Here is a 14207-nt window from a genome sequence, read left to right as displayed (position 1 = left end):
CCGTTAACTTATGTTTGCAAGCGCTGACATCATAAGGGTAATCTAGTCTTTTAAGATTGACGAAACTTTGATTAAAAAAACGACATGTCATCCTATTTACCTAGTAAAAAATGACATGTCATATGATATATATTAATAAAAATGACATGTCATCCTATTTATCGGATAATTATTAATAATTACTAAAAAAACTTTTACAATCGAATCTACTCCTCCAAAATTTAACCTAAATTTTTGAAAATCTACTCCTCTAAGCTCAAACTGAAAATTTTTGTGGTATAATATGTATAATTGTAAATAATATGTTGTTAATAAATTTTTATGGTATAATATGGATATTTTTTAGGATAATTGTTAATAATATGTACCATTAATAATTCATTTTTTAATCAAAAAATGAATTGTTAAAAACAAAATTAAAAAAATTGTGTATTGAAAATTTAAGTTAATTTTTGGGTAAATTTATTTTTTTACCTCATTTTGAGTTTTAAGGGTAAAATAGTCAATTTGCCATAATTATGTTAACTTTTTAAAAGAAGTTAACGGATTGGTGGACGACAGAAGTGTTTTTGTCAACTTAGAGTATACGAGTGATACACTTGAAAAATATTCACACACGTTTGATACGGGTGTCATTTAAGGATATATGACTGATAATTTCCCTTTTTTTAAAGCGAGAATGAGGAGCGTAAATTATTTTCATTTCAGTGTTTACTTCAACAACTTAAGAGAGGATTGAGAATCTCACTTTATAGATCCCATCTATTTTTGGGGTGGGGGAGTGGGAGTGGGACTCTCTATTTTCTACTTTTTTTAAATTTAATTTAATATTTAATATTTAATAAAATAATATTATATTTATTTGAATAATATTATTATATTTAACTAAATAATAATTTGCATTGATTCTAAGTTAAAATTACTTAAAATAATATTATTATATTAATAGAGAATTAATAAATATTACTATATGCTATCTTCATTTGAAAATATAATATTATTATATTTATTTAAAAAATAGTACTATATTGATTTAATATTAATATTTAATAATAATAAATAATTTATTCCATGAAAATATTAATTTTGCACTAAATAATATTATATTATTATTTTATATAATAATAAGTTTAATTTAATGTAATTATATTAAATTTATTTTATATAATTATATTAAATTTATTTAATATAATTATATAAAATAAAATAGTGTTTCATTTTATATTTACCCTTCTTTTTTACCCTCCTTTTATTAAATTTACTATAATTATATTTAATAAATATTTAAATATTATTATTATTATTATATTTAACTAAATAATAACTTGATTTGATTATAAGTTTAAACTACTTAAAAATAATAATATTATATTAATAGAGAATTAATAATATTACTATATACTATCTTTATTTGAAAATATAATATTATTATATTTATTTAAAAATAATATTTAATAATAATAAATAGTTTATTCTAAGAAAATATTAATTTCGTACTATGTTAATAGTAAAAATATTTCATTTATATTGTCCTTATCAATAATTTTTAATTTATAAAATTAAAATTAAAATTAATAAAAAATTGTGATGTACATAATTAAGAATATTAATAATTATTATAAATTCACAAGTATAATAAAATAAATATATTTTTTATTAACTTTGTAATTAAAAACTATAATTTTTTAAATAATTTACTCTCAATCCAAGACAAAATAAACACATAAATTGAATTCTAATCTCCATTCCATACTTCCATTTCGGTGTAAGTAAAAAACTTAGGTGGCGTTTGTTTTTTTATCTGAAATCTGAATAGACCTAAATTAGTCTGAATTCTGAATAGGTCTGAATGTCTGAATCTGAATAATATGTTTGTTTTTTCGTCTAAATCTCGGAAAATAAGCATTAAGTTGTTTGTTTTTTTCAACTTAAAAAGCTGAAAATATGTACTTTTACATTTATATCCTTATTAAATTTGAATGTCAAATAAATAATATATTAAATACCATAATATTTTAACATTTATAAGTAAAATTATATTCAAGTGAATACATAATTATTTTGAAATTTTAATATATAAAATACCATAAATTTCAAATATATCGTATATAATATAAGAAAGAAAAAATAGGAATATTTTTATGTGGGGTAAATATCTATGGGTGAGTTTTGGGATAGACATGAAAAATAAATTATAAAACATGGATATTTTTGACATTAGCAAGTAATTTGCTTAATTCAGATTTCTCCATTAAGTAAAAAGTCAAAAAAATTAGCTTATTTTATTAAGTCAAAATTATCTAAAAAATCTCATTAAGTTATAAAAACAAACACCTCTAATTAACTTAATTAATTAAGTTAAGTCACTTTAAGTCATTAAGTTAAAAAACAAACGCCACCTTACTCCCACTCCTATTACACACTCCCAATTCTAATTTATTATTTTAATAAATTTAATTTATAAAATAACATACTAATATTATTTAAATAAATATAATATTATTTATTTTATTTTATTAAATTTAATAAAATAAGTATGTTTATTTTTTTTAATAAATATAATTTATAATATAATATAATAATATTATTTAAATAAATATAATATTATTTATTTTATTTTTATAAATATACTAGTTTATTAAATATTATTTATTTTATTTTAAATATAAAAATAAAAAAAATATGGGAGAGTGGATTAAATTGAGCACACAGAGTGAGATTTCCACTCTCCTTTAAAAATTACAAATAAACACTGAAGTAACACAAATCAACACTTTCTACTCCCTCTTACAAAAGTAAACTCTACATTAAAAAAATCCCACTTCCAAAAGTAAACTCTACATTAAAAAAAAAAAAAAAAGTAAACGCTACCTCAGTTTATCCTCATCTTGTTTGAATAAATAACTCTTTTGAGTCTTTCTCACATTCAGTGTGATGACAGTAACTCTGAAATTGATATTACAGTCTTTTAAGTTTCAGCAACAAAGCGTATCTCCAGTGTAACAAAATTTCATTTCCTCAAATGGGTGCAGCTCCAAGATCGTTTTGCTTTTGTGTGCTTTTATGCGCATCCTTCATTTTCTCGGCCTTGGCCCAAGATGTAAACCAGTTCATCTATCACGGCTTCAATGAAGATGCTCAACTGCAAAGAGATGGACTCGCGTCAGTGCACAGCAATGGTCTATTGCAGCTAACTAACACTGTCAGCCCGCAACAAGAAGGCCATGCTTTCTACCGATTACCAATAAAATTCAACACATCTTCCTCTGAATCTCTATCATTTTCCTCCAACTTTGTATTTGCCATCGTTCCAGAATTGCTTTCCTTTAGTGGGCAGGGCATGGCTTTTGTTATCTCGCCGTCTAAGGACCTCGGAAAAGCAGAAGCTTCTCCAAGTGAATACTTGGGACTCTTCAACGCTTCAAACAATGGTCAGTCTACAAACCATATATTGGCAATTGAGCTTGATACTGTTCAAAATTTAGATTTTGATGATATAGATGATAACCATGTGGGAATCGATGTCAACAGCCTGATATCTCATGAATCTGCTCCGGCAGCTTACTTTTCTGATAGAGAAGGGATGAACAAAACACTGGAGCTCATAATTGGAGATCCAATTCAAATATGGATAAGCTATGATGGAGCTGAAAAGTTGCTCAATGTAACATTAGCTCCGATGTCAATCCCAAAGCCAACCAAGCCTCTTTTGTCAAGAGCAATAAATCTTTCTCACATTCTTTTGGAAACCATGTACGTTGGTTTCTCTGCATCAACTGGCAGCCTTAAAAGTAGCCATTACGTTCTCGGGTGGAGCTTCAACAGAAGTGGGCCAGCACTAAACCTTGATATTTCATCTCTCCCTCGACTTCCCCATCTTCCTCGACCACGCGCAAAAGCAAATGACAAACCACAACTAAAACTGGTAATTTCTGTTTCACTTATAGCCATATTAGTTGTGCTGATAACCATAGGTGCAGCTGTCTACATTGTGAGGAACAAAAGGTATGAAGAAGTGTATGAGGACTGGGAAAGAGAATACGGTCCCCAAAGATTCACATATAAGGATCTCTATAAAGCAACTAAAGGATTCAAAGACAAAGATGTTATTGGAAGAGGAGGTTTTGGAAAGGTTTATAGGGGAGTTCTTGCTTCTAATGTGCAAATCGCTGTCAAGAAAGTTTCTCATGATTCGAAGCAGGGGATAAAGGAATTTGTAGCTGAGCTTGTAAGCATGGGAAGGCTAAGGCATAGAAACTTGGTGAAACTCCGTGGTTATTGCAGGCGAAAGGGAGAATTTTTGTTGGTCTATGATTATATGCCTAATGGGAGCCTCGACAAAATCTTACATACCAATATCAAACCCTGCCTCAATTGGTATCAGCGGTTTCGAATTATCAGAGGAGTAGCTTCTGGCCTCCTTTACCTCCATGAAGACTGGGAACAAGTTGTTCTCCATAGAGACATAAAACCAGCAAATGTTCTTTTAGATGCTGATTTAAATGGAAAGCTAGGAGATTTTGGCCTTGCCAGGTTATATGATCATGACACAATTCCACAAACTACTAAGCTGGTAGGAACTTTTGGGTATATGGATCCAGAGCTGATGAGAACTGGGAAGGCAAGTACTAGCACAGATGTATACGCATTTGGGGTTTTTATGCTTGAGGTGGCTAGTGGAAGGAGGCCTGTAGAGCAACAAGGATCAATGGAAACGGTAAATTTGGTAGACTGGGTCTGTGATTACTGGAAGAAAGGGGCTATTCTTGATGCCAGTGATTCAAGACTGGAGGGCACTTATGAGGAAAAGCAAATGGAGTTGGTTCTGAAACTTGGCCTGTTTTGTTCACACCCGAAGCCAGAAGCTAGGCCTAACATGAGGCAAGTGATGCAGTATCTGGATGGTGATGCTACATTGCCAGATATACCACCTGATAGCACTGTTATTGCTCCATTTTCGGCGAGTAATGATGCGTTTTCCGGAAATAGTTCTGCCACAATGTCTACCATTGATTCAATCCTCACAGTTGGCCGCTGAACCAACAATTTTTCAAAATTTGCCAAGAGTATGATGGGGAAAATTCCTGTAACTATATGAGGCGTTGTACTGTATTCTAAGATAATAATTCATAATAAACAAAAGCAATCAAACTCATTCTGCTTTGATATCAAAGCCAGGACCCAATCCCAGTTGGCATTTTCTGTAACTCTCTACAAGACGCTATGGAACAACGTAATTAAGAAGGCTTTTATTGGGTTATCTAAATTATGCAATTTGTCAGTCATGGTTAACGATTATGTATGACTTGTCGTATAGTTTATTTCACAAAAAATGACCTATCGGTCATGCCTATTTCCTAGTTCCACAATTGATTCAATGCTCGCATTTGGCCGATAAATCAACAATATAATTGTGCTTTGGAAGTAGTTATGTTTCTTTGTTTCTTGTAAATCGAGATTTTTTAAAATTGATGCCACTTGTCTTGCACTTGAAGTATTGGAGAAAAAATATTGTCGGGTATGATAATTTGGTTTTTTTTTTGTACTTGTATACATCGAGTTGAAGACACAGACACTTGAAAGAAAATCAAACACATTTACAGCAAGTAACAGAAACAGTTGATTTATCATGTTCTTTGCAGTAGTGTAGTGCTGGTGACAAAGCATCAAAAGTGTACCATCAGCTCAGCAGTCCATGCCAATTGTTTCAATTTGTTGTTTCAAGTAAAGGCCTATCGAAATCGACGATAGCTCCTCTTTTCCAGTAATTCTATCCAAAGCATTACAGTATCAGAAAAATATGCTGCTGGAGTGGAGCAGATTCATATCAATTCCTATTCCCACATGGTTTTTATACATGTCATACAGAAGATTCCCAAGTATGCAGCTGCCATAGCTTTAAACTCCTTGGATGGTGAGATGAAGAAAGCTATACCGTCACCGTCACCAAAAGAGTTGCTAACTTTTGCAAGAATAGCAATTCCAAAATTTGTTGAGAATGAGTGAATGGCTTGCACGTTAAATTGTTTTGCACTTCACATTACGCACAGGTTTGGTAGTTGAGCATGTGGAGATTACTGGTAATTATATGATGTTTTGATGCACTCATCCATTGTTTTGGTTTCAATAAATGTTTTGGCTGGTGCACAGAATCTGCTGGGCATGCTTATCCATTAGTTAACTAGCTAGAATTGAATTTCATTTTTTAGCCCAAATAATTAAATAAATTGAAACAACATTCCTTGTCGATGGTTTTGGATTTGCCAAGACTCTGGCGTTCAGTATTCCTTATTGAATGAGAAAGCCACATGCCACCTGTGATTCAAGGACAATGACTAGTTAACATTGACTCCAACAATTCTAAAAGATATTATCATTGCTTCAATTATTAGCTTCTTCATTGACCTTCTTGTTGATTTATCACTGCAATAATTAACTATTCATAATCCATCATCTGAATATTCGTATTGAAAGCAAAAACACACACACACATATATTCAATGCACCCTCTTATTAAATTATCTTCTAGTTGTGTTCAAAATGGAGACAGTTATTTTCCCTTATCAGGCTCTTGCTTCTTTAGTTTATCTAATGCTCTAGTTGATTGACGTCTCTTTAAAAAACTGGGAAATTTTGTTTATGAGATTTTAAGATTATTAAAGCAGGCTACTTGAATTTTTTTTGGGGGAATTTTCTACAATGGCTGCAGCTCTTACATCACATTATGTTTATTCTATACTTTGTGGTGTACCTTTGATCTCCTTGGTCTTGGCTCAAGATGTAGAGTGTGTTTGAGGGAAATACTCCGACGAGACCAGACGTGATGGGCAGATGTTTGGTGGCAAAAGTCTGCGAGCAGGTGTGTCCTGTAAGAGCCAGGGAGCATGGGAACAGGGGCAGGAATATCCTGCTCATCCACGAGCACGTCATCCGCGAGGTCAATTTCCTGTAAGAAGCATAAAGCCATTCCTGCTGTATTCTTGCTAAGGGTTGATTCGAGGAGACCCGGTCAACGACAGTTGGCGAGGCATGCTCTCCAGCCCGAGAATCTAGGCACGAAGGCCACGCAACCACCCACGACTACGGAAATGGGGAATCCACGTTCGAGAGGTGGGAGGATAACGGGCGTAGACTGCGGAAAACTGGGATTCAGAGGAAGCCTATAAAAAGGTAGCCAACGAAGGTAAAAAGGTTAGCAATTTTGAGATTAGAAGAGAGATAAAAGCAATTCTAAAGAAGAGAAAACTACCCAAAAGCCATAAGATCTGAGGCAAGCGTTCCCCGAACCTTCATATCTGACTTGAGCGTCGGAGGGTTTGCGCCGGGAAAACAACCGGCGTACTCTGACTTGTCTGTGTGTGCAGGAACCTCTGGAGAAGAAGCTTTACGAGGAGAGATCCTGGTCGTGGTGAAGTTGATCGAGCAGAGACCCTGGTAGTAGAACGAGGACAACCAGAATCTCGCATCAACACTTTGGCGCCGTCTGTGGGGAGCTGAACAAAAAACTTCTGTTGATAACAAGAAAAGAAGGGAAGTAACTGAAAAGCAATGGAGGCAGGAGGAAGTAGTGCACAAGGGGATGATATGAGGCTTAACGATTCCGTGACACTGAGGGAGATAGCCTGTGAAGCACGGGAAAAAGCCATGTTCGACCGGATGGAACGGATGGAAAAACAGATGGAGTCCTTGACAACCATTCTGCATGAGCGGCGGAGCGAACGAAGGGTAACCCAGGAAGAAAGGGTGAGAGGTGGTGGAGTGGTACCAGATCCCGGTAGTACGAGGAGAAGTCAAACCACCGGGAGACTTGGTGGTGAGAGAGGTAACATACCCCTACGGGGAGAATTCCATAGAGAGGAAGAGCAGTCCCCGGTAAGGCAGATTTTTGACGAGGACAATGGGGTGGCGAATGCAGAGGAAACAGTGCTGTTCAACCACTATCTGGCTCTGAAGTACCGGGTAAATGAGGTAGTTGGAGTGGTACGAGGAGACTAGAGGATCGCAAGAAGCTGCTACTCCTCGGCAGCAAGGAAAGCAATGCAGATAACATCCCTCGATACCCGAGTGGAAAACAAGAAGGGCCATATAGAGTCAAGCAGATGGTGGGACCCGGAGCTTACAAGCTGGTTCGCACGGACGGCCACGAGGTGAAACGCCCATGGAACGCAGCACACCTCCGAAAATACTTCCAGTAAGACTTGTTCACATTTTAAAGCAATTTCTGCTCGTGCTCTTTATCTTTTATTTTTATGTTTTACGTCAAAGCAAGTTCATGTAAAATCAAAACCTGCAATTGATAGAATGTCGAGGAAATTCAGTCACTGGGAACCAAAAAAATTTCTAAGGCATGCAAAGGCTCGTCAAGTCTCAAAGCCTGTTTATGGCGAGACAGAAGCCAAGCATGCCAAGAGCTGCTCGGCCACGAGAAGGCTAGCAGAATCCCAAGCTTTGAAGAAATCATCTAAGGCATGCAAAGGCTCGTCAAGTCTCAAAGCCTGTTTATGGCGAGACAGAAGCCAAGCATGCCAGGATCTGCTCGGCCACGAGAAGGCTAATAGAATCCCAAGCTTTGAAGAAATCATCTAAGGCATGCAAAGACTCGTCAAGTCTCAAAGCCTGTTTATGGCGAGACAGAAGTCAAGCATGCCAGGATCTGCTCGGCCATGAGAAGGCTAGCAGAATCCCAAGCTTTGAAGAAATCATCCAAGGCATGCAAAGGCTCACCAAGTCTCAAAGCCTGTTTTATGGCGAGACAGAAGCCAAGCATGCCAGGATCTGCTCGGCCACGAGAAGGCTAGCAGAATCCCAAGCTTTGAAAAAATCATCTAAGGCATGCAAAGGCTCGACAAGTCTCAAAGCCTGTTTATGGCGAGACAAAAGCCAAGCATGCTAGGATCTGCTCGGCCACGAGAAGGCTAGCAGAATCCCCAAGCATCGAAGAAGTCACTAAGGCATGCAATGGCTCACCAAGTCTCAAAGCCTATTTTATGGCGAGACAGAAGCCAAGCATGCCAGGATCTGCTCGGCCACAAGAAGGCGAGCAGAATCCCAAGCATTGAAGAATTTACTAAGGCATGCAAAGGCTCACCAAGTCTCAAAGCCTGTTTTATGGCGAGACAGAAGCCAAGCATGCCAGGATCTGCTCGACCACGAGAAGGCGAGCAGAATTCCAAGCATTGAAGAATTTACTAAGGCATGCAAAGGCTCATCAAGTCTCAAAGCCTGTTTTATGGCGAGACAGAAGCCAAGCATGCCAGGATCTACTCGACCACGCGAAGGCGAGCAGACTCCAAAGCATTCGAAAAATTTTTCAAGGCATGCAAAGGCTCACCAAGTCTCAAAGCCTGTTTATGGCGAGACCAGAAGCCAAGCGTGCCAGGATCTGCTCGACCACGAGAAGGCGAGCAGAATCCCAAGCATTGAAGAATTTACTAGTGCATGCAAAGGCTCACCAAGTCTCAAAGCCTGTTTATGGCGAGACCAGAAGCCAGGCGTGCTAGGATCTGCTCGACCAAGCGAAGGCGAGTAGACCATCAAAGTTTCCAGTCTTGATTCGTTTCACTCTCAACACTAGAAACTGGGGGACCGGTGTTTGAGGAAAATACTCCGACGAGACCAGACGTGATAGGCAGATGTTTGGTGGCAGAAGTCTGCGAGCAGGTGTGTCCTGTAAGAGCCAGGGAACAGGGGAACAGGGGCAGGAATATCCTGCTCATCCACGAGCACGTCATCCGCGAGGCCAATTTCCTGTAAGAAGCATAAAGCCATTCCTGCTGTATTCTTGCTAAGGGTTGATTCGAGGAGACCCGGTCAACGACAGTTGGCGAGGCATGCTCTCCAGCCCGAGAATCTAGGCACGAAGGCCACGCAACCACCCACGACTACGGAAATGGGGAATCCACGTTCGAGAGGTGGGAGGATAACGGGCGTAGACTGCGGAAAACTGGGATTCAGAGGAAGCCTATAAAAAGGTAGCCAACGAAGGTAAAAAGGTTAGCAATTTTGAGATTAGAAGAGAGATAAAAGCAATTCTAAAGAAGAGAAAACTACCCAAAAGCCATAAGATCTGAGGCAAGCGTTCCCCGAACCTTCATATCTGACTTGAGCGTCGGAGGGTTTGCGCCGGGAAAACAACCGGCGTACTCTGACCTGTTTGTGTGCGCAGGAACCTCTGGAGAAGAAGCTTTACGAGGAGAGATCCTGGTCGTGGTGAAGTTGATCGAGCAGAGACCCTGGTCGTAGAACGAGGACAACCAGAATCTCGCATCAACAGAGTGGTTCATCTTAAATCGCTTCAGTGCAAATGATGGGATTTATTCAGCACATCTTCCTCCCAATCTATTTCTTTAATTCTCCTCAAATTTTGCATTTGCCATTAATCCAAATATTACCAGTTCTGGCGCCCACGGATGGCTATCAGAGCTGATTATTTAGGACTCAAACAATGGCCGCTCTACTGTTAAGAACAGGGTTTGACCACGTGGTGAACAGTAATACGATTTGACCACGCAGTATGAATAGTAACACGGCATGAATAGTGACACGGTTTGATCAGTACTATCCATTTAGTTATAAATAAGAGAGCATTTCATAAGTTTTATCATCCCAAATAATACATTTCCTCTTGTATTTAGAGAGAATTTGAGAGTTGAATATAATTATTCTTAAATTGAGAGTTTTAGGTGTATTTGGGGCTTGGGTGAGAGAAAATTATTTCTGATAGTGTAGTTGTAATAATTTTCTATATAGTGAGTATTTTTCTTTAGTTGTCTTTTTGACAACGGCCGTAGTTTTTCTCCGGATTTAGAGTTTTTCACGTAAATCTTGTGTTATGGAATTAATATTATTCTTAATTTAATTTTTCTATTGATATGTTGCTTGACAAATTAGTTAGAGTGATTTGGGGAGAAATCTTAATTTTCTAACATCTACAAATCTCATCTTGACGGTTGAGCCTGACACTGTACTATGCCCTCAATTCAATGACGTTGGCTGCGTGGTTTTCTTTATATTTTTTTTCAAATTTAAAATAGTTACCAATTGTAGCTTACCATGCACTCCAACTCATCCTAACATTATAAAGAGACTAAGCACCAATTTGGGATTGAGATAATGCAGCTTTTAAGTTATAGTTGCTGGAAAAAATATATATATATAATTATGAAACAAAAGTTAATAATATGAAGTAAATATAAATTTTAAATAATGGTTTTGACAAAATTATTAAAGATATAATATGTAATAAATTTTCATCATTTAAGTGAAAAAATATATTAACATAATTTATAAGTTACAGTAATTAGTATTTACTAAATATTTTAATGTTATATTTTTTAAGTTATAACTGCTGAACCTCAATTTCAAACGGATCATAAACCGAGTGGGTTGTCATTTGGGTACAGGTTAGAACTTAGAGGAGTGCATTTTCTTTGAAAGCAGGTGGAAAAAATGAAGAATGATGACTTGTATGTTTTGACTAGCACAAAAATCCACGCTGCAAACCACAAAAGCTCAAAATGACTTGAGGATAACAGCGAAAGCAAGTTGGGTGACCCTGCCAGGTGAGTGTACTAGCAAATATTTCAATGCTTATTGCAATTTAATATTACTGTCTTGATGGCATTTTTCAAATCTGGGACTTACTCAGATGTTATGATGCAACCCTGCGTTCAATTATTCAAACTAATGTGAAGATATGGCGCCTAAAATGATTGACAGTTTTCTGCTTCCGCTCTGTCATCTCGAACATTCAACTCACACTGGGACATAAATTCAGTGTACCCTCATCTTGTTTGAATAAAAAACTCTTTGACTCTTTTTCATATTCAATGTGACTACAGTAACTCTGAAAATTGATATTACAGTCTTCAAGTTTCAGCAACAAAGAGTATCTCCAGTGTAGCAAAATTTCATTTCCTCAAATGGGTGCAGCTCCAAGATCATTTTACTTTTGTGTGCTTTTATGCGTATCCTTCATTTTCTCGGCCTTGGCCCAAAATGTAAACCAGTTCATCTATCACGGCTTCAATGAAGATCCTCAACTGCAAAGAGATGGACTCGCGTCAGTGCATAGCAATGGTCTATTGCAGCTAACTAACACTGTCAACTCGCAACAAAAAGGCCATGCTTTCTACCGATTCCCAATAAAATTCAACACATCTTCCTCTGAATCTCTATCATTTTGCTCCAACTTTGTATTTGCCATTGTTCCAGAACTGCTTTCCTTTAGTGGGCAGGGCATGGCTTTTGTTATCTCGCCGTCTAAGGACCTCAGAAAAGCCGAAGCTTCTCCAAGTGAATACTTGGGACTCTTCAATGCTTCAAACAATGGTCAATCTACAAACCATATATTGGCAATAGAGCTTGATACTGTTCAAAATTTTGATTTTGATGACATAGATGATAACCATGTGGGAATCGATGTCAACAGCCTGATATCTCTTGAATCTGCTCCGGCAGCTTACTTTTCTGATAGAGAAGGGATGAACAAAACATTGGAGCTCATAAGTGGAGATCCAATTCAAATATGGATAAGCTATGATGGAGCTGAAAATTTGCTCAATGTAACATTAGCTCCAATGTCAATCCCAAAACCAACCAAGCCTCTCTTGTCAAAAGCGATAAATCTTTCTCACATTCTTTTGGAAACTATGTATGTTGGTTTCTCTGCATCAACTGGCAGCCTTAAAGGTAGCCATTACGTTCTCGGATGGAGCTTCAACAGAAGTGGGCCAGCACTAAACCTTGATATTTCATCTCTTCCTCGACTTCCCCATCTTCCTCGATCACGCGCAAAAGCAAATGACAAACCACAACTAAAACTGGTAATTTCTGTTTCACTTATAGCCATATTAGTTGTGCTGATAACCATAGGTGCAGCTGTCTACATTGTGAGGAACAAAAGATACGAAGAAGTGTACGAGGACTGGGAAAAAGAATACGGTCCCCAAAGGTTCACATACAAGAATCTTTATAAAGCAACTAAAGGATTCAAAGACAAAGATGTTATTGGAAAAGGAGGTTTCGGAAAGGTTTATAGGGGAGTTCTTGTTTCTAATGTGGAAATCGCTGTCAAAAAAGTTTCTCATGATTCGAAACAAGGGATGAAGGAATTTGTAGCTGAGCTTGTAAGCATGGGAAGGCTAAGGCATAGAAACTTGGTGAAACTCCGTGGCTATTGTAGGCGAAAGGGAGAATTTTTATTGGTCTATGATTATATGCCTAATGGGAGCCTCGACAAAATCTTGCATACCAACATAAAACCCAGCCTTAGTTGGTATCAGCGGTTTCGAATTATCAGAGGAGTAGCTTCTGGCCTCCTTTACCTCCATGAAGACTGGGAACAAGTTGTTCTGCATAGAGACATAAAACCAGCAAATGTTCTTTTAGATGCTGATTTGAATGGAAAGCTAGGAGATTTTGGCCTTGCCAGGTTATATGATCACGACACCATTCCACAAACTACTAAGCTGGTAGGAACTTTTGGGTATATGGCTCCAGAGCTGATGAGAACTGGGAAGGCAAGTACTAGCACAGATGTATACGCATTTGGGGTTTTTATGCTTGAGGTGGCTAGTGGAAGGAGGCCTATCGAGCAACAAGGATCAATGGAAATGGTAAATTTGGTTGATTGGGTCAGTGATTGCTGGAAGAAAGGAGCTATTCTTGATGCCAGTGATTCAAGACTGGAGGGCATTTATGAAGAAGAGCAAATGGAGTTGGTTCTGAAACTTGGCCTGTTTTGTTCACACCCGAAGCCAGAAGCTAGGCCTAACATGAGGCAGGTGATGCAGTATCTTGATGGTAACGCTACATTGCCAGATATACCACGTGATAGCACTCTTATTGCTCCATTTTCGGCAAGTAATGATGCGTTCTCCGGAAATAGTTCTGCCACAATGTCTACCATTGATTCAATCCTCACAGTTGGCCGCTGAACCAACAATTTTTCAAAATTTGCCAAGAGTATGATGGGGAAAATTCCTGTAACTATATGAGGCGTTGTACTGTATTCTAAGATAATAATTCATAATAAACAAAAGCAATCAAACTCATTCTGCTTTGATATCAAAACCAGGACCCAATCCCAGTTGGCATTTTCTGTAACTCTCTACAAGACGCAACGAAACAAGCTAATTAAGAAGGCTTTTATTGGGTTATCTAAATTATGCAATTTGTCAGTCGTGGTTAACGATTATGTATGACTT

General features: G+C 37.1%; 2 protein-coding genes across 2 annotated transcripts; both read left to right on the top strand.

Annotated features, from left to right (window-relative positions):
- The first annotated feature begins 2960 nt into the window (after nucleotides 1-2960).
- On the top strand, nucleotides 2961-5212 carry LOC18034497 (L-type lectin-domain containing receptor kinase IV.1). The gene has a single exon (XM_006424822.2). It carries the CDS (start codon nucleotides 3023-3025, stop codon nucleotides 5036-5038), a length of 2016 nt encoding a protein of 671 aa, XP_006424885.1. The 5' UTR covers nucleotides 2961-3022; the 3' UTR covers nucleotides 5039-5212.
- A 6676-nt stretch (nucleotides 5213-11888) lies between these two features.
- On the top strand, nucleotides 11889-13937 carry LOC18033762 (L-type lectin-domain containing receptor kinase IV.1). Its single transcript, XM_006424821.2, has one exon. The coding sequence runs from the start codon at nucleotides 11922-11924 to the stop codon at nucleotides 13935-13937; it is 2016 nt and encodes a 671-aa protein (XP_006424884.1). The 5' UTR covers nucleotides 11889-11921.
- Nucleotides 13938-14207: the final 270 nt, after the last annotated feature.

This window comes from Citrus clementina, unplaced genomic scaffold (genome assembly GCF_000493195.1).
Source record: "Citrus clementina cultivar Clemenules unplaced genomic scaffold, Citrus_clementina_v1.0 scaffold_8, whole genome shotgun sequence".
In the NCBI taxonomy this organism is placed as follows: domain Eukaryota; kingdom Viridiplantae; phylum Streptophyta; class Magnoliopsida; order Sapindales; family Rutaceae; genus Citrus; species Citrus x clementina.
The sequence above is the reverse complement of the archived record's forward strand: the minus strand, read 5'-3'. Positions and strand labels throughout refer to the sequence as shown.

What these genes read in the sequence shown, in the direction of transcription:
- LOC18033762 (XM_006424821.2), top strand. Translation starts at nt 11,922, where the DNA reads ATGGGTGCAGCTCCAAGATCATTTTACTTTTGTGTGCTTTTATGCGTA.
- LOC18034497 (XM_006424822.2), top strand. Translation starts at nt 3,023, where the DNA reads ATGGGTGCAGCTCCAAGATCGTTTTGCTTTTGTGTGCTTTTATGCGCA.